Source organism: Nuphar pumila, chromosome 3 (genome assembly GCF_984573655.1).
Source record: "Nuphar pumila chromosome 3, dmNupPumi1.hap1.1, whole genome shotgun sequence".
NCBI classification, from domain to species: Eukaryota; Viridiplantae; Streptophyta; class Magnoliopsida; order Nymphaeales; family Nymphaeaceae; genus Nuphar; species Nuphar pumila.
The window spans coordinates 147,532,596-147,553,129 of NC_143251.1; the positions used below are offsets into that span (position 1 = coordinate 147,532,596).

General features: G+C 38.1%; 2 protein-coding genes across 5 annotated transcripts in view; both read right to left on the minus strand.

Annotated features, from left to right (window-relative positions):
* Nucleotides 1-3,258: 3,258 nt before the first annotated feature.
* Nucleotides 3,259-5,539, minus strand: LOC149844345 (28 kDa ribonucleoprotein, chloroplastic-like). Its single transcript, XM_090000516.1, has 4 exons — nt 5,015-5,539; nt 4,794-4,895; nt 4,380-4,652; nt 3,259-3,718 (listed from the first exon to the last, which is right to left on the minus strand). Exons 1-4 carry the CDS (start codon nt 5,444-5,446, stop codon nt 3,665-3,667), a joined length of 861 nt encoding a protein of 286 aa, XP_089856642.1. The 5' UTR covers nt 5,447-5,539; the 3' UTR covers nt 3,259-3,664.
* Nucleotides 5,540-6,744: 1,205 nt separating this feature from the next.
* Nucleotides 6,745-20,534, minus strand: part of TGH (SWAP (Suppressor-of-White-APricot)/surp domain-containing protein) — a 114,121-nt gene continuing 100,331 nt past the window's right edge. For 3 of the 4 annotated variants that reach the window (XM_090000519.1, XM_090000517.1, XM_090000518.1), the window contains 2 exons: nt 7,913-8,125; nt 6,745-7,637 (listed from right to left, as the gene is read on the minus strand). In XM_090000519.1, coding sequence (XP_089856645.1) covers nt 6,972-7,637; nt 7,913-8,125 — 879 coding nt within the window. In that variant the 3' untranslated portion in view covers nt 6,745-6,971. The remainder of the gene's footprint in view (nt 7,638-7,912; nt 8,126-20,534) is intronic. The other variant, XM_090000520.1, reaches the window with a different exon arrangement.

The following is a 20,534-nucleotide window of genomic DNA, read 5'->3' on the forward strand; positions in this document are numbered from 1 at the left end:
GTAAATATGAAGCATGAGGCCCTTTGCGTGACAAGTCCTTACATTCACAAATACAATACGACATTCGCAACCATGAGTTGCAAAGATCTCCAAAATCTGTGAATTTCTTTTACTAAAATCGCATAGGTAGGAGGAAGTTCGCAAATGTGTGTGGACATTTGCATACGAAGGATAGGGCATTTGCAAATGTGAGAGTATTTAGTTTAAAAAAGGTGTTTACATTTTTGGAACCTTTGCAACTCATGGTTGCTAATGTTCCAAAAATGTGTGAGCCTCCTTTTAATAAAATCATATAAGGGGCACAATGAAGAGGACATTCACAAATGTGTAGGAAAAAAATTGCATATTTTAGGAGAAAATTCATATATTTGGGAGGAAGTTCACTTGTGCGAAGGTCCTTTTATATCCAGAAATTTGTGAATTTTGGCATCGAGTTGATTTTGAAAATTGTAGGGCATTTCGAAAAACAAATCATTTTTGTCATACAGTTACTGTTATTTTCCGTATATTTTCAGTATGAGTGTTCTGTGTATTGGCTATATTTTATAACTATCTGATATTTTCAAAAACGGATGCATGTACTTTTAAATTTTATTTTCTTTACAGATTTATGATATTTTCAAAAACTGATGCATGTACTTTCGAATTTTATTTTCTTTACAGATTTATTCATTGTTTTTATATTTTTTTTTATTGCTGATATTTTTCTTGAAAGTTTCTCAAGAAAAAAAAGAAAATGTTTAAATTTATCATGAAATTCTCTCGTAAAACAAGATTTGTGGCAATCATCTAATTCACCTACGACAAAGTAACTGGTATTATCCTGCACGGCTCAACCTGTTTAGATTTAGAAGGATTGTTGAAGTTGAAGACTTTGCGACCATGTTTCGCAGCCCTGAGTATCAATGAACCCATAAGTGTATGAAGAAGAGAATGAGTAAGTCAGATCAATTTATCATGGTTCATGTTGTAATATAGGCTGCAAGACTTAAAGCTCCTCTCTATACTTGTTACAAAAATCTAAAGGGGAGGAAAGTTACACATTGATCTTTCATATATATGAAGAGATTAACCTTTCTTTTTTCTATTATGAAAACAACAGTTTTTTTTCAATAAAGTGCAGGTTTACAGTTACACCTCAATACTTTTGTGTAGCCTTTTTCTCTCATAATATTTGGACCCATTACATGTTAGAGAGTCCTTAGTTACCTGTTAAAGTCTCTTCACTTCTCTTAAGATGGTTTCCTTCATGCGAGAAATAACTGCGCCAGTTCTTTCCACTTTTTATGGTGTTTTCCTCTGGCGAGTTAATGCAATTGCCTTAAGAACTCGCCTAGTCCCATATTTTATCAGAGGACTGACCTTCTCCTAAATTATTCACAAAAGCGGCACTTCATGTGTAAATGTCCTAAATGGGGTTTCTTTTGAAAGCGTAATCCTTTTCTATACTCAAGGATCATTTGGATCGGATCTTAAAATATCAGAAACTATACTTCAATAAGACAATGGTTCATCGAAAATAAGCCACACTTAATTATTCGTCGTATAGCTATTTGTCATGGATTATATCATAAAGAAAAAGCACAATATCATAGCAACATTTCATTACTGAGTATGACCTAGAACTAGGGTTGCACAGTTGCCTATCACAGCCCAAAGCACAAAAGCTGCACTTGATGTGTAAATTTCCTAATGGAGTTTCTTTTGAAAGCGTAATCCTTTTCTACACTCAACGGTCATTTGGATAGCATCATAAAATATCAGAAACTATACTTGAATAAGCCATAATGGTTCAGTGAAAATAAGCCACATTGGAATAATTCATCTACCTGCTTAATTATTCATCGTATAGCTATTTGTCATGGATTATATCATAAATAAAAGGCGCAATATCATAGCAACATTTCATTACTGAGTATGACACTCATAGGAATGGAACCCTAACCACCTGCCTAGTGGCCAAGGCCCCCTCCACTACGAGCCCAAAGACTGCTACTCCAAGCTCAGCTTAGTCCTCAGTTGACCAGGCTCAAGTTGGCTGAAACTCAGATGAGCTTGAACCCTCGGCTCGATTGAGCTTGTGGGGTGTGTGTGTGTGTAATCTAAAGTTAGATTGATTCTACAGAGTTATCAATTTGTTAAGATGCTTAAGTGTACCAACCGGGGCTAGTGAATGTCACCTTGTATTGGGACGTTGCAGGTTCAAAACCAAATGGTATAGTTGTATAACTGGTAGGGGTCTGCCTAACCCCAGCTAGACTTTCATAAAAAGATATGCTCATCTGTCACTTCGACCTACATGGTTAGTTCTTAGAAGACTAAGAACAGATTCAAGTTGATATGCTTAATTAATCCTATATATGTCAAATCTAAATCCGATTAGACCAATGTTGTCAGTAGATTGAGCTGTATGGGCCAATACCGATACTCAAGTGAATCGTTCTGTATCAGCCCAAAAATAATAATAAATTATTACATGTCAATCGTAACACGTGTTAAAACTATTAAAATAATATTAAAAAATAACCGATTCAGGCTTGCAGCAAGTCGATTTTCTGCCGATACTATGGGTATCGGTCCTACTGATAACATTGGTTTAGACTAATAACCATTTTGGTACATAAACTTATTCTCAACCCCTTTTCTTTATTAAGTTTTGTAATACGACGCCAAAATTGACGTAGATCAAGGATATGATTTAGAACCAAGTCAAGTCGAAATAAAGTCCATGTAGCAAACCTTGGACCATGTTCAAGTGTGGATTACTAAGGGGTGTGTCCTTCGCTGTAAACCCGAAGTTAGGTGGTAGGCAAGATCAGGGCCGGCTGGCCTCTTTGATATTTGAGGCCACCGCCTAGGGCCTCAAATGAAAAAATATATATAATGCTTATATGTTACATGCTGAGGGCCTCCAATGAAAAAAAATATGAAGAAATATGGGCCTCCAATGAAATATGCCTAGTGCCTCAACTTCTCTTGAGCCGCCCCTGGGTAAGGTGTCCCCTGGAGTTCTATGCCTAGATCCTCCAAAGAGAAGGCTTGGTAAATGATAGTAATTGCAAGCAACAAAAAATTTGATGGTTTCCTCCTTGACTATGGGCAGGATGGACATATATTCTGCATAAGATTGAGCCTAAGACGAAAGTGATTATAGAAAGTGGGCGCCCAGATTTAGTGGCGGCCAAGGTGAGGAACACCGTGGATATTTGTGTGAAGCAGAAAAGAGAATGAAGAAATAAACTCATGGGGACTTCAAAATTTATCAAAAACATAATAAGAATGCAAAAAGGCCCAGCTTTTTTTTGTTTTACCTTTACGCCACAGAAAACCCTTATAGTAGTCCGAAAGATAAAATATAGGGAGCAACTTCTAATTATGGATCAATGTACAAAAAGCCTGATCAAGTCACATATCCAGGTCACAGAACAGAATCATTGTGCTAATTGCGTGTATCCTCGCAAGCAGCCATTCACCGCTTCACAAGTAAAACAGCTTCTTTTGCAAAGTAAATCGTCATCAAGAACCAGGTAAAAGAACGTGACTCACTGATAGCCTCTTTCATCACTTGGAGATGTCTTTTGCACAAGCGAAAGTCCACTCGCCAGTCGCCTTGCATTGTCTCGCCGATCGTTATCTCATTTTCAGCTTCCGACTCCCCGCTCTCTTACGATTTTTTGCCTAACGCAAGGCTAATCCGCATACCCCGGCCGTCCAATTCCTACGATTGAGGCAAAAACAGAAAATATTATTTTGCATCCCTCGAAGAGATTGGCGCAAAAAACGCGTTACGGCCCTGTTCCTCGTCGCGGTCAAATATGGCATGGACGTAGGAATTGGCAAACTAGGTGCTTGAAGTCTATAGTGGCAAAACCATGTTGGCTAAGGTGTCTGCTGAAAAGCAATACAAAATGCAAGGGGAAAAAACAAGCAGCAAAAAGAGTTAGGTTTTCTCCCCAAAAGACTATACTAAATTAGATTGATATTTCCACCTCTCCAACAACAGACAAAACCAGTCTTTCATCTTTTGAAAATGGGAATGATACCCAACTTTAGCACTGTCAACCCAGAAATTCTAACATGGCTACTTTTCAATCTAAGAAAGTCGCAGAAAGCTTGGAATTCATGATGCATAATACTCGAAAGTCGTGTAAAGATGGGGTAGAAAAGCTTTCAAAACAAACAGTAAAAAAGAAAAAGAAATATCATATTTTGAAGCACAAAACTTAAAAGTTCCAAGATGTACGCAAGGTTCTCTGCCTCTTTCATCCTCAGAAATTAGAATCAAACAGCCATTCAGTAGTAACACCGTAACAGTGTTTTCTAGTTACGGGCTCACCAGAAACACAAGCAGAAGAGGAGGAGAAGGAAGAATAGCATACCACTCCGTTCAAAGATTCAAGCGCAGCATCCATCTCCGATTTGGAAGAATAGCAAACAAAGCCGTACCCTCGAGATCTGCCTGTCTCTCCGTCGTACAAAACCCTTGCTCCAACCACATTCCCGTAACCGCTGAACACCTCCGTCAAGCTCTCGGAGGTCACCGTCCAAGACAGGTTCCCCACGAACAACTTGAATTCCGTCTCTGGATAGAGGGGTTCTCGTGGCTTCGGTTTGTCACTGAAATTCACCCTCAACGTCCGACCACCGTAATCCTGAAAAAATGACGAGTCGCATCACTTATGCAATCATTAAATTAAAATAATAATAAATAAATAAATCTATGAGGAAGGAGAAGGAAAAAAAAACGCCTGGGTACGAAGGCTTTTCTTTTTAAATTTTCCCAATCGTCTTACACTCCCGTCGAGGTTCTCGATGACGGCATTAGCATCTTGGGCGCTGCTCATTGTAACGAACGCAAAACCTCTGCTCTTTCCCGTGTTTCTGTCGTAGAGCACCTAAAGAGATGGGGGCAAAAAAAAAAAACGATTCCCCCGCCCCACAACGATGGTAAGTTAGTTGCAAGCTGGGTTTAATTGGTACACAAGCAAAAGATGCAGCCAAGGCCAAGGTTTACCTCCACTAGCTCTGGACTTCCGTATTCTTGGACGATCGCGGCCAGCTGAGCGCTATCGCAGCTGTAAGGCAGATTTCCGAAGTAGAGCTTGGTGTTCGGCGGTGGGGGAGCCGCTTCTTCATCTCCTTCCACTTTCTCTTCGGTAAGGGCCGTTTCCTCCTGAGCCAGAGCCCACGAGATCCTAGGCCACCTATTCCGGCTTTTGCCGTTGTTCCTTTTGGTGAAAGGCACCCGAAACAAGAGAGAAGAGAGCGACTCCGAGAGGGAAAATGCCTGAAAACTAGAAGCCCATGGAGCAGACAAGCGTAGTAATGAAGAATTTGCTGCACAGCCATTATCAGCCAATAGGGATTGAGAAAACACCGGTTTCGAGAGGAAACAAGCCGCGGAGGTGTTGGTGGCGGCGGCCGAGAAGCAAGCAGCAGCAGCCATATGGCTACCAAGGCTTACCTTCCCTTCTTTCCTTTCAAGTTTCAAGCTCACATCCCATCACTAAACAATAGAGCAAAAGAAAGGACCCTTATCTCTATTGCAGCCTTGCAGGGATTAATTGCCCCATTGTGTGGTAGCAAATGAAAACAAGAGAGAGCACACCCGACTTTGTGAGTACCTTACTCACAGAAATTGCATGCGTCCATCATCTCCGCCGTTGATTGTTTCAGAAATGTCACTGTTTAACTTTTCACCCACAAGGCCTCAGCCCCAAACGGGGTTCGCATAGTGGGGTGGGGCCTTGGCTGCTGGACGGCCGTCTAAGGTTCCATTCCGATGGGCGTCAACCCTCTGCGCAAGCCAATGCCTAGCATAGGCTCCGGGGAAAAGAGTCTTAGCCTCGAAGTTTTACGCTGTCGGCACAACTGTAGGTATTGCAGGCTGAGCCAGCGCAACCAGGTCTTCGAGCGGTTTCTTCGGGTTATAAATCCAAAAAAAAAAAAAAAACTACAAGGCCTGTCTCAGACGTCATATTTCAACATGAGTTTTAAATGTCCAGTATATAGCGATATTTTCAAGACATTATCATATTATGGTTTAAATGAAACTATCATGATTTTATTGCAATCTCAAGAAAAACATTTATTTTACTTCACATTTTAAATATTTGCCACATTTTTTTGTGAAAATACAAACTACAAAATTGACGAGAAACTCAGCCGTATAATTATCATTTTTTAACTTTTGCCACTATTATATAACTATTCTACGGCAACATGAGAGTTTTGTTTTTTCTAATTTCCAAATGAATCTTTGCTTTTACGGTGTTCGTGCCAAATCAAATCAAGAATAGATCCCTTATTTTTCTTTTTTCTTTTTGAGATGCAGGATTCCGGATTCCATACCTATGCAATTGGCGTTTGAGACAAAGCATGGCGGTGATGACGATGATGTAACTTCCAAGTTTTTAAAGTGTTTCAACCCTGATTGCACTGCCACAATGCACATGGCAGAACCACAATTTTTACTGTATACATTTCAGGCAAAGGATTAAGACTAATGTTTGGTTGGCAAGTTTTTTATATTTGGATAGAACAAATTTCAGTTGAAACTTTATCGGATTTTATGTCCCATTTCCCTAGGTATCAAACCAATTCGCACAGATCTGAGATGGCAAAATGTATCAAATATAAATTAGAAAAACATGACAGCTTTGCACGTGTCTTGCACAAAAGCATGGTCAAAAACCCAAGTTATCTACAAACTGCCCGCACTTTGAAAAGCTAATGATAAAGGGATGAGGGTGGAAAGAAATTTTAATCGAAAATTGGAGAGAGATTCCCCTTGTACGTTGACAACTTATGTGGATGGTATATAGAGAAAACCAATAAAATTCATCTTCTCAGTACCAGATTTAACGACAATTACATGCAGAGCAGAACCACGCTTCCTGTTATGGGCTAGTTCCAAGAACGTGGTTCCCCTCTTTCTGGTATATACAATTTCTTACCAGTAATCCAAGCCGCTACCCGCTCTTTCTTGAATGGTGCTTGGATTTATTTTGGCTGCCATGATCATGTGATTTCCTTCTCTTCCTCTTCTTTTCCACGGATTCTGAGTAATATCTGGGCTCATCAGAATCAGTAGAATCATCTCGATCTGTACTGCCAACTTGACGATGCCCTGAATGTCTTCTGATTTCTTTTTGGTCAACCATCGGTCTTCTCTCTGTTCCAAAAGATGTACTGCAATGACCAGAAGAACGTGAGACAAGTGATTCTCTCCGGGATGATGCAATTTTCCCCTTACTACCACTCGTATTGGTGCATCCAGAAGCCTCAAATTCATTCTCAGGAACAATGAATTTACCATCAGATATTGGCTTCCCCTCTGAAGGTGGTTTTAAATCTTCATTGGTAAAATTATTAGCCATCAATTGGTCGCCTGACAAGATCTTCACCTGATTCTTCATTAATTCTTTGGAGGAGGCAGACACATCAAGATTCAGTTTGGAGGAGTAAAATGAATCAGGTGGAACCTCTAAGCCAAGCTCTTTACCCAGGGACGCAAGGAAATCTCCAGCTATTAATCGATTTAAAGTATTATTAACTCCAACGTTCTTCGCCTTGTGATCAACTGGGTCAGAACTGGAATCCTCATTTTCATCATCTGAATCATCAGAGAATATAGCCTGTGCCCAAAAAAGACCTTTTAAATCTACAGCAAGTGCAGGAAAAATGGCTCACAACTTAGAACCAGCAGAAATATGATAGAAACAAGCAAAAGATGCCAAGAAGCTTTGCAGACGTACAAAATATGAAAACGTGGATTTTGACATGCTATGTCTGCCTAGCATGCAAATGCCATGCACTTGGATGGAAACACTGTTCATTTGGTCCACATACAAGTTTTCTACATCCAAGCATTTATAACCATATTGCAAGTTGCGACTATCAAAATTCATACCTTGTACAAGTCCACGGGTCTTTGCGTAATTAAATCACTTGGCTCAGATGCCAATTCATCTGAGATTATTTGGTTCTTTGCATCAGAAGATTCCATCTGTAACGATGACGATGAACCTAAACTTCCAGCAGACGTCACTTCCTTCATACTCTGGACAGGAATTGATACAACGCGCATGTCCATCTTATTTCTCGTTCTCTGCAAGGGAGGAGGCTGCAGAAAACCAAAAATGAATGCATGCCGTCAGCTTAAAGTCAGATATAACAAGGCAAGAACTTGCCATTTAGAGACAATTGGTAAGTAATCTGTGACAGCATGCTGTTAGTAGATCTGAGTTGTCTGATTGCACCAAGCAGAGTAGACAAGCCTTCAAATTATGAATCAGACAGATTTGAGAGGAACAATCCGCATATGTTCAGAACTGTACATTTGGAATGCACAACTAATGTGGCAGTTTTTTCCTTAAAAATGAAAAAATAATGTTCATGATGGTGACAATTTATGAATGAAACCATCAAGTTAGCAGCTCCCTTGATAGTGTCATACATGTGAGAGGAGTTAACTTTCACAGCATTTCAGACATTAGCAAGGTTATCACAAATTTATACCCCTAGGATTTGATAAATTTATCAGCTGTACTTGCAAAATGCACAATGTCTACATGTGTCACCATTATGCCATTATTAAAATGCCCATGGTTGATGACAATGCTTAGGTCACCACGTCAATTTTAAGTTCGTTCTCTATAATTTTTCAACATGCTAATGACAACAGATAATTGTAGGTTGAAAATATTGGCTACCCTCATGGATTCCAAAACCCCTAGTTGGAACTCATAGGCGGAGGTCTGTGCTTGCAAAATGCACAATGTCTACATGTGTCACCATTATGCCATTATTAAAATGCCCATGGTTGATGACAATGCTTAGGTCACCATGTCAATTTTAAGTTTGTTCTCTATAATTTTTTAACATGCTAATGACCAGAGCTACCGGAAGCGCCTAGGTAAGTGAGGAAGCGCGCTTCGGAAGCACGAAACGTCACGCTTCCGAAACGCGCGGGGAAGCGCCATTTTTAAATGGGAAACGTGCTTCTCTTTAATGGGAAGCGCGCTTCCCATCACGCTTCCCTCATTTTTTCAATTCTTTTTATGTTTTATTTTTTATTTTTATTTTTTTCGCTTCCCCTCGCTTCCTAGGTCGCTTCCGAGACGATACCCGGTTCGCTCTTAAGTGGTCCCACGCTTCCCGCTTCCTAAAATTTTGAAAGTGCCTCGCTTCCCGCTCCCGCTTCTCGTATCGCTTCTCGCTCCCGCTTCCTCAAATATTGGCTACCCTCGTGGGTTCCAAAACCCCTAGTTGGAACTCATAGGCGGAGGTCTGTGCTTGCAAAATGCACAATGTCTACATGTGTCACCATTATGCCATTATTAAAATGCCCATGGTTGATGACAATGCTTAGGTCACCACATCAATTTTAAGTGTGTTCTCTATAATTTTTTAACATGCTAATGACAACAGATAATTGTAGGTTGAAAATATTGGCTACCCTCATGTGTTCCAAACTCTCTCTCTCTCTCTCTGGCACATCTGACCCTCCGGATGTGATTTTCCAGAGGTTGGAAAATCAATGGGCTATAATGATCCAAATTTTCAATCATCACAAAATCGTATTTTTATGTCAAACAAATGTGATCGAAGTGTTGATTCCTACTATTTTGGCCATGCGGAAAACATCCATGGGAGCAGATTTGGCCAAAACAACCTCCTCCTATGAGTTCCAACTAGGGGGGTGGAACCTATGAGGGTAGCTATATATATATATATATATATATATATATATATATATATATATATATATTTCAGAGAGAGAGAGAGAGATTGTTAAAATACATTGTATAAGTATATATATATATACTTGATATACGTATATCAAGGGTATTTTGGTCGTTGTATATGTTTTAATAAATACAGCCCATATTGTATTGTCCTTTTTGTTTTTCTTTTATTTCTATTTGTTTTTTATTTAAACTATTTATGAACTGTTGGGAAAAAGTTCAACTAGTCATTGGACTGCTACAAACGGTCATATTTCTTACCGTTGGAGGCAGTCCAACGAAGTCCTTTTTGATGTATGTTATGCTCTATATATAGAGCCTCTTGTAAAGTAGAGCATATTTGTGTGAATACAAAAAACATTTATTTTACATTGTGTTCTTGTGAAGTTTGTTATCTCTTTTGTGAGATTGCATTTAGTCTATTAGAGACCATAATGTGCACTTCTTGTTTCATTTCATGGTATCAGAGTCTTGGGCTCTTGCAGTGTTGAAAATTATCTTGGGTGTGCTCGCTTTGTGTTGGTGGTCTTCAAACTTTGCTTTTCAACCACAAGTTTATTTCTTCAATATGGGTGAAAGGGAATCCGCCTCTGTCATCTCCTACAAGCTCAACGAAAACAACTACTTGATGTGGGCTACCGCAATGAAAAGCCATATCAAGGGTTTTGTTAGTGGAACCACTAATGAGCCTCAACTAAAGCTAACGAGAAGAGAAGGAGATAAAGTTAAAGTCCTCCCCGAAAAAGTAAAGGAACAGGTTTTGCAAGAATATCAAGAAAAAATGAAGGATTGGGAGGCCAACAACGCTCAAATACTCTCATAGTTTATGAATATCATGGAGTTCAAGATTGCAGCTAACATCATCAAGTTCAAAAAAACATGTAATGCATAGATCTTCTTAAAAAGCAAATTCATCTAAAAGGATATGGCTAGACTATATTATCTCCAAGACAAGGTACACACTACCAAACAAGGAGATAAGAGATTTTTATGGTCTTCTATCTCCTATTTGGGATGAGTTTACTATGTTTGAACCAAAGTGGGAAAGTTTGGCTATTGAGAAAAAACAAGTTGAAAGAGAAAATCTTTTCTCTTTCCTATATGGTCTTCAACCGAAATTTAAGCAATTTAGGTTCATAGGACCTCGGCTCCTTCTATATGTGATTTTCTTGCCCAAATATGTCAAAAAGAAACTAGACTTGAAATGCACAAGTCTAGTGATGCGGTGTTTGTCGTGAGTATTCTAGATGTTATCATGTCTATGTGCCTAAATGTAACATTGCTACCTTCTCAGTGATGTTTAGGAAAAAATTCGTGATGATTCTTTCTTTTATTTTTCCTGTAAAATGGCAACAATGTGAATATGGTATACCATACTTTTCAACCACCAATGAAATGTCATGCATCCTTTTTAAGACGGAACATTCTATTAATGATATATGATTGAATGAATAAAGAACAAATATGACCTCTCATTTTTTTAGAGTAAAGTCAAAAGAATTAAATTGCAGCAAAAGACTGTCCAAAGAACAGGGGAATAAAGTCCAACCTCCACTGTCAAAACATTATGTGCACCAAAATGTGAAAGATAGTTTGTGTGTTTTCCTTTTGTGCTGTTTGTTTTCCATTTATAGAAATTGCCAAAAATTCTTTGAGATAGTAGAAAGGAGGATTCCCTTTTACAACATGATTCGTTGTATAAATTTCTCTAGCCAACAACATTTTGAAAGATTATTAACAATCATCTGCATAAATAATCTCATTGATGGCACATATTTCCAATTCTTTCCCACATGTTTATTGCTTTTGAATAATGGTCATGGCGGCATTCTCCAAAGTGTTTTTTTTAGCTTGCATTAATGCAAAATATTCATTTTTTTGTCTTAGTAACTAGTAGATTATGAGAGTAATGATTTGTGTTCTTCAGTCCCCCATCATTTGTTGTTAGCAATAGCTACTTTAGACTGTTGCATATACTTTTATTATGCAGGTATATTTGCTTGTTCTTTGCTTCACTAATGACCATCACAAACTCCGATCTCGACAATTATGACGATGAGGATGATTCTTTTTGCAATTTGGAGCATGAATCGTCTAGTGTTGTTGAGAATGACAATGCCAGAAAGGGTAAGATGTTTGATTGTCCTTATCAGTTTGAGAAAGGGAAAAAAATGTTTTGATGAAGAAAAATATGACTTAGATGAGTACTATGACAAAGATAACCCAGAAGTAGAACCACCTAGCATACATAAAACAACAGTGCTATGGCGCCATGTATTGAAACAAAAGACGAGTGGGCAAGAAAAGCAATGTGGAACTCATGTTTTTATTTGCAGGCGTTGCAAAAATATTTATCATGGGTACTCGAGTTTTTGCACATCTCATGTGAGCTCCAAAGGGACAAAGTGTTGGGATTGTCTTTTGTCCTATAGTTGCAAAAAATACAGAGTTGGCAAGAAAAATTAAGAGGCAAGTTCGACGAGTGAAAGTTTCATCAAGCGCATTTGAGTTGAAAAGATCCAGAATTGATAAATTGAAGCCTAGTAGTATGACTACATCTTTTGCCTCTAGTGAAAGTCGAAACACAGTTGATATTCGTGATACCTTTAAAAAAGTAGAAAGAGGCGATATAGATCATAAAATTATTAGCTTTTTTTGCAAATGGCATACCTTTTAATGTGCTTCGATCACCGTATTGGGAAGAGATGATATCAGTAGTTAGTAAAGTATCTGGATATAAACCCCCATCATATGAAAAAGCTCGAACAATGTTGCTTGACAGTAAGAAAGAATGTGTTTACATAGAGTTGAGTGAATTTCGAAAAAAGTTTAAGAAGTTTGGAGTTTTCATTGTCTCATATGGTTGGACAAATATAAAGAACAAACACCTGATAAATATACTTGCATCAAATTGTTTTGGGTCGATGTTCTTATATGCAAGCGACTTTTCTCAACATGCAATAATCGGCTGCACATATTATAGAGTTTTTAAAGAGTGAAAATAAAATTGTGAGGCATTCTAATGTAGTGCAAGTGATTACAAACAATGCAGCAAATTGCAAATTAACTATTGAAGAATTGAAACAAACGTATAAGTTTATTTTCTGGTCACCTTGTGCTGTGCACACCCTTAATTTGATCTTCAAAAGTTTGGCACAAGAGTTTCATTGGTTGGAAGAGACATATTTGCAAAGTAAAGAAATTGTGAAATATATCACCAATCATTCAAAAGCATTAACAATCTTTAGAAGTAATGAAAATTTGAAGCTAATAAAGATTGCAAAAACAAAGTTTGTTTTAGATTATACTACTCTAAAGCACCTGCTTGATGTGAGGGAGAACATGAGGCTTACAGTCATATCAGATAGATGAAGTGAGTGAAAGCAATCATGCAATGGTGAGACTATGAAAATGAGGGCGGTTATGATAGAAACAATTGTTCTTGATAAAGAATACTGGGATTTTGTTCGTTTAGCATTAATGATCACAAAACATATCTACAAGGTGATCAAATTTTGTGACCAGGAATGCCCTATAATTGATGAAGTCTATGAAGGCATGGACAACATGTGGGGGAAATCAAAGACGAACTAAAAGGACAACCAGATTTGTATAAAAAGATTTATAGGATTGTCTCAAATAGATAGGATAGAACGAATGTGCCCCTCCATAGTCTAGCCCACATGCTTACTCCAAAATATTACGAGTTAGAGTATCTCAAGATCCCAGCACCAAGAGGGGACAAACGAGTTTCTCTTGGTAAAAATTTTATTTTATTTATTTAATAAAGTTTTAACTCTAATGATTTATTATTTTATTTTTTCATTTGCATTTTCTTGTTATAGTTAAACAATTTTTTTCTGCCAAAAAAGACAATGATATCTTAGATGGGGCAATGTTCGCGCTTGAAGTCATATCTGCTGCAAATAAAGAACTCTACACTTTATAGGTCACAACTTTGTGGCTTATGCATCAAGAAGTGGAAGATTTAGCCGGAATGCAGCAAGAATAGATGCATAGAATCCTACAATGACGGTCCTTAATTGGGGGCGTTTTTATGGTGGTGATACACCCGAATTGAGATCATTTTTCAGAGTTTGAAATAGAAGTTCAGCGGTAAATTATGTTTTGAAATAGCAAGTCCCTGGACCTTGGGCGCGTTACAGCGCAAACTTTCTTTTTCAAACAAATTTGCAACTCAAATATATTTATTGAAATAAAAAGAAGAAACAGAGTTTTGGTAGCATTGTTTTAATAATTCAGAGTTTAAACAAAAGAGAGACTATCAAAGAAGCTCTATATCATATTTACCAAAATGTCCTTAGGAGCGAAACATCAAGGAAAGGATCTTATCTTGAACTCATCATGTCATCATGCCATCGCAAGTTGTATCAACTTGTCCACCACCTGCCCATGAAATGGGTCAGTTTCGCAAAAAACTAGTAGGGGTGCAAAAGACAAGAATGAGCAAAGACTGCAATAAGCAAAATAATTACCAAACTAAACAGGAGAAACAAAACAGAGCTAACCATATATGCTATCGAGTATGGCAAGCAAAACTCCAGTAAAACAAATAGCTAAATACGAGAGCAATAAAGAACAAAGTATTGAACAAGTAAAATAAGCATTTATAGCAATCCAACTGATTCTATAGGTAGGGAGTAACTAACTCCACCAAGCAGTGAAGCATAGTAAGCCGAGTAACTAAATAGGATAGGCAATCATAAAAAAGCTTACAATGCATGCAATAACCATTAAATTTTTTAGTCCACTGACAAGTAACTACATTAATCATGAAGTGCAAGCTATTGAATAACAAGCAGTTTATAAGTTACATGTGATTAAGTAATCACACAACAGTTATATATTAACCGCAAGGTGTAGGCAGCTTGTAAGACAAATAATTACATTAGTTCTAGTTGTAGACAGTTCGTAGATTACGAGTTGTAAACAGTTACATTGTTCATATAAACAGTTCGTAGATTATCAGCTATAAGCAGTCACATTCATCATAGGAGACGCAAGCCAACAATTGTTATATTACAAGAAGCACCAAGTAGTTCAACCAAGCAAGTCGCATGCTAATATACTGCAACTAACATAACGCTACTATCATAAGCATTTAACTAGTACGAGCAGCTAATTATTAACACAGGACTGCGTAACCAATTCAACCAACAAGAGCAGCGCCACAACAGGCGTGCATAGTTCAACGAGTGGTATACGCTGAACTACAGAGCAAACAAACAATTCATGTCACATCACGCAAATTTCTACAATGTGAATAGTTTACATTTTGTTCTGATTATTAGCTGGCCATTGTGCGTACGCACAAGGCAAAAACGAAACAACCGAGATCGATCTGCGAGCTGATTATGCTAGGTATTTTATGATACCCTGAATGACTGATTGAGTCCGCTCCTAATGGGACGACCAGTGACCAAGAGAGTAAATCCCCAAAGGCATTCATGGCCCGTGGATGCATCCAAACTGTTAGATTTTAAAAAACCAGAGTTTCATCGTGCGTGAAGGGTGAAGAACAGAGAGAGAGAAGGAGCTGCAGAGAAAACCAGATTCCTCAATACAGGAATCGGCTACCGAACCTTTCATTATATGCTATTACTGATACAAAGATTTTAGGGTACCAAAATACCCTTTACAACAGAATACAATAACCCATGTGCAATTAATGATGGAATATAATATAACGTTGATCATGGTCACGGGTCTGGACCCTGACCCGTGACCCAAAACACGTCTTTTCACCCTCCCTCAAGTTGTGCATGGTTTTGAACCATGAACAACTTGCCGTTTAACATCCAAAACTTGTCTTTAGTCAATCCTTTTGTGAATATATCAGCCACTTGATCAGTAGTCTGTACAAATTCAGGCTCAATCTCCTTCTCTTCTACCTTTTGTCTCACAAAATGTTTATCTATTTCAATGTGTTTGGCACGACTGTGATAAATGGGATTAAAGGACATATTGATGGCACTTTGATTATCACATAAAAGAAGGGATCGAGAGATCGATTCTCCCACTTCTATCAATAAGTGCCTAATCCAGGTAGCTTCAGCAGTAGCGACAGCCTTTTGTTTCGTACTACTCCAGGATACCAAATTCATCCCAACAAACACACAATAGCCGGATACATATTTGTGTTCATCTGGATCTCCTGCCCAGTCTGCATCCGTATAGACAATAATTTCATGTTCATTTTGCTCGTTTGTCCTTTTTCTATACAAAAGGCCATCCCCAACCATTCCCTTCAAGTACCGAAATATCTGTTTAACTGCTTCCATATGTCCTTCACGCAGCTCATGCATGAACTGAGAGACCTGATTTACTGACTAAACAATATCAGGTCTAGTGAAGGTAAGATATTGCAAAATGCCTATTATGCTACGATATATTATAGGATTCTCATATAGATCTCCATCTTGAGAACTGAGTTTCCGGTGAAGGACGCTAGGAGTTCCCAAGGGTTTACAATCTTTCATACCTGCCTTAGTGAGAACATCAATAGTGTACTTATGTTGGGTGAGAGTCATTATTCCTTCTGAAGTACTGTCAACTTCAACTCCAAGGTAGTATCGCAGTTTCCCAAGATCCTTCATTTTGAATCTCTAATTCAAGAGATGTTTGACCTCCTCATTATGAACTTTGGAATTACCTGTGATGACAATATCATCCACAAATATTAACAACAGAGTGACCACATCTTGGTTCTGGAATATAAACAAGGAATGGTCAAGGAGAGATCGCCTAAAACCATATTTTTGTATTTCAAGAAGGAAACTATCAAACCAGGAACGGGATGCCTGCTTCAATCCGTATATTGTTCTTTTTAATTTGCATACGTATTTTGTAGGATTGTCTTTTGCATAGCCAATGGGTTGTTCCATGTATACTTCCTCCTTCAAATTTCCATGGAGAAAAGCATTTTTGACATCAAGTTGACTAATTGTCCACTGATGTTCAACCGCTAAAGATAGTATGACTCTTATTGTCCCCATTTTTACAACTGGACCAAAGGTCTCATCATAATCATGTCCTTGCTCTTGTGTAAATCCTTTTGCGACAAGTCTTGCCTTATACCGTTCTATAGTCCCATCCGGTTTGTAATTTATTTTGTACACCCATTTCGACCCAACAACATTTATGTCAGGTGGTCTGGGAACAACATCCCAGGTACCACATTTATGTAGAGCCTTCATTTCTTCATTCATAGCTTCAACCCATCATTTAGAATTTGCTGCTTGAGAAAAATTTGTGGGCTCATCTTCCTTGCTCAAGGCAGTTAGAAAAAGTTGGAAGTCCAGTGAGAAATTTTTATAACTGACCCATCTTTCTATCGGATGACGAGAGCGGGTAGGTCGACTAACCTCAAAGGTAGGAGTGGATATAGAAGGCGTATCCATTTCCTGATTAAAGTTAGTGGGTGCATCCCTTTCTCGTCGGGTAAAAACAAGACCTTTATACCTTTCTGGACCCAAGGATGACTCTGTACTCTCCTATGCAATCAGCCTATCAGCAGACATAGACGCTTTATCCTTCTGATCACAATTTGAAGAACAAATATTACTAGTGCCGAAGAAAAGTTCAAATTCAACCAAGGATGATAGACCTCAACTTTGGAATTTGATTCAGAAGCAATGCATCAATGATCAAAATTCAATTCATCGAAGATAACATTTCTTGATATTTTGATGCGCTTGCTCATGGGATCATAGCACATGTATCCGTTATAGTCATCTGCATATCCCACAAACCTGCACTTTAAGGCCTTGTCCTGAAACTTATGTCTCATTGAACTGTCAATATGAGCATAACATACACAACCAAACACGCGTAAATCATGATAGCTGGGCTGAACTTCAAAAAGGGAAAAGAAAGGAGATTTGTTCTCCAAAACAGACATGGGCAATTGATTTATCACATGGACTGCTGAATGAAAGGCTTTTGTCCACAGAGTAATCAGAAGATTACTATCATGTATCATACTCATTACACTCTCAACAATATGGTGATGCTTTCTTTCAGCAATCCCATTTTGCTGAGGTGTATGAGGGCAAGACACCCTTCTCTTTATTCCATTACCTTGAAGAAAGTTAGTAAAATCACTTGAAGAGAGTGTAATGAGAATAAGCAACTAAGGGTGGAATCCAAGTATAACGAGAATAACTGTCAACAAATATAAGATAATATCTAGTTCCAGATAAAGAAGCAACTAAGGCAAGCCCCCAAACAGCAGAACAAATAATCTCAAAGGGTCTTGAAGCTCTTTTATTGATAGAATGAAAAGGTAAAACATGACTCTTACATAAGAGACAACTGAAACATTTGTTGTCATTGATATTTATTCCTAAACTAGACTTGGGAACGAGGTTATTTGAAACAAGCTTCTCAATGAAACTGCTACTACAATGACCTAAACGACCATGCCAAAGATTTGGCTTATTGGATTCAGAGACACTAAAAACACATGTAGGAACCACTGAGGACGACGATGAGGAGAGCTTCAAGTTTGGGTCAACAGGGCGAACACGAGCGGAAAGAACCCCTTGCAAAACATACATATTGCCTTATCATTTTCCTTTAGCGAACATCTCTCTCGTGCAGAGATCCTTGACAAGAACAGAAGAGGGAGTAAATTCAATTGAAGCATTGACATCATCAACAAGCTTGGAAACAGAAATAATATTTTTCTTGATGTTAGGAGCATAAAAAATCTTTGAAAGATTGAGAGAGGACTTTGTCATGGGTATAACAGAATTTCCAATATCTATATTATTTCTACCAATGTAAAGAACAACATTTAGGAGCTTACCTGCATCACCAGTAACATAAGTCGTTGCCCCAGATTTCACATACCAAGTACCTTCCTCATTCTGTTTCAGGTTTAATCCTGCTAGTGTTGACAATAACAACTCTTTTACTTCTTCGCTGACCTTTATGTTGTTTGTTCCTCTCTTTGCTTCAGTATCTGTTGATTTTCCTTTATTTAGGGGATTAAACCAACAATTAGCTTTGATGTGTCTCTTTTTGTTACACAGAAAACAAGTAGGGATTGGCCTCTGTCGCTGTGAGTTGGGATGTATGTTGGGTGTAGGTAATAGCCCACGGCCTCCTTATCCACTTCTTCCTTGTCCTCCTCTTCCCTTAACATCATAATTTTCTCGTCCTCGTACTCGTCCATAGGCTACCCCTGTGGCAAGGACCTCTTGTGTCCCTGCATGCATATGTGATTCTTCAGAAAACCCTTTCAAGTTCATTTCATATTGAAGTAGTTTTGCACGCATGTCTTCAAATCTGGGCAAATCAGGTAGACACAACAAGTAACAATCATGTGATAGTCAAGCCCCAATCCACTCAGAGTTTGTTGTACCATATCTTTATCAGTCACCGCACACCCAACCACTGCTAATTGATTTGTGATGATCTTCATTTTGTTTGAGTATTCCATGATAGTCATGGAATCCTTTTTTAACATCTGAAATTCCCTTTTAAGAAATACAATCCTGGCCTGAGAAACCTGTGAATATGTCTGAACTAGTCTCTCCCAAAGTTGCAGGCAGTGCAGTCATTTGGAATTGCCACAAGCACCTCTTGTGACAATGTAGAGGTAATGTAAGCAACTAGCGTCTGATCTCTTTTCATCCAAGCCACAAATTCTGGATTTCTAACATATATTGTGGTAGATGCTCCTTTATTGTCCTTTTCCTCACGTGATATAAACTCTTGAGAAACTGGAACAAATCCATCCAGATGTCCAAAAAGATCCTGACTCCTAATGAAAGAAATGATCTGCCTCTTCCAAGTCAGGAAATTAGAATTGTTCAATTTTTCATACACGAGTTGACTAAGAAAGCTTGAAGAAAGGTCAGACTCAGAAAGAAATGAATCCATGTTTTATGATAAGAATAGGGAGAATGTATCCAGCAAACAGCCCGATAAAAGCTAAGAAATCAGTATATGGAAAGACAGCTTTCAATTTCAAGAAAATTCCTGCAATTTTTTTTTGCTGTTGCTGACAGAATAGTCACACAGATGACGAAAAAAAACAACTGGAACTTCCCCTTTTTTTTGCAGAATAAACTATACCAGGTTGTGTGAAGAACGATAAACAATAATTGAGAAGAAAACTAAAAATAAACCAAATCTGGTATCTAATTTACATGGAGTATTGAATTCCGATCAAAACTGTAATTATCCAGATGTGAATAAAAGAATATATGAATAAAAGAAGGTAATCACTAAGTACGAAAATTTAAGAGAAACACATAATTGAAGCTCAGACCCGATTTTGATTTAAAAACATTCAAGGATAAAGATGATGAAAATGTCAAACAGATGGAGTCAGATCTGAATCTGACCAGATCTGATTAACAAGGAGAAAAACGAGGTTGATAGACAGCCGATTACCTGATCAGATTTGATTCTGATCAACAAGTTGATTTAAAACCAAACTGAGATTAAAAAAGACCACACAGAAACTATCAATGACCGAAAAACGTGATCAGATATGAATCCGATGAGATTTGATCAAGATGGGTTACCAAAGTGCACCACACACACAGAGAAGGGGTACCGAAGGAGCGAGATCACTAGAGACGCAGCGTAACGATGACGTCGACGTCGACGACAACGATGAGAGAGAGAAGTTCAGGCAGGAAGAAGAGATTTACAGGAAGAAGAGATTAACAAGAAGAAGAAGAGATTCAGAAATCGATTTTCTGACTTGTGAGGCTAAACAATCCTTTAGACGTACTTGTTTGAAAGCAA

What these genes read in the sequence shown, in the direction of transcription:
- LOC149844345 (XM_090000516.1), bottom strand. Translation starts at nt 5,446, where the DNA reads ATGGCTGCTGCTGCTTGCTTCTCGGCCGCCGCCACCAACACCTCCGCG. An exon ending in GAAGTCCAGAGCTAGTGGAG is followed by an intron (nt 4,896 to 5,014) that starts GTAAACCTTGGC and finishes CCATCTCTTTAG; the next exon opens with GTGCTCTACGACAGAAACAC. An exon ending in TTGAATCTTTGAACGGAGTG is followed by an intron (nt 3,719 to 4,379) that starts GTATGCTATTCT and finishes CCTCAATCGTAG; the next exon opens with GAATTGGACGGCCGGGGTAT.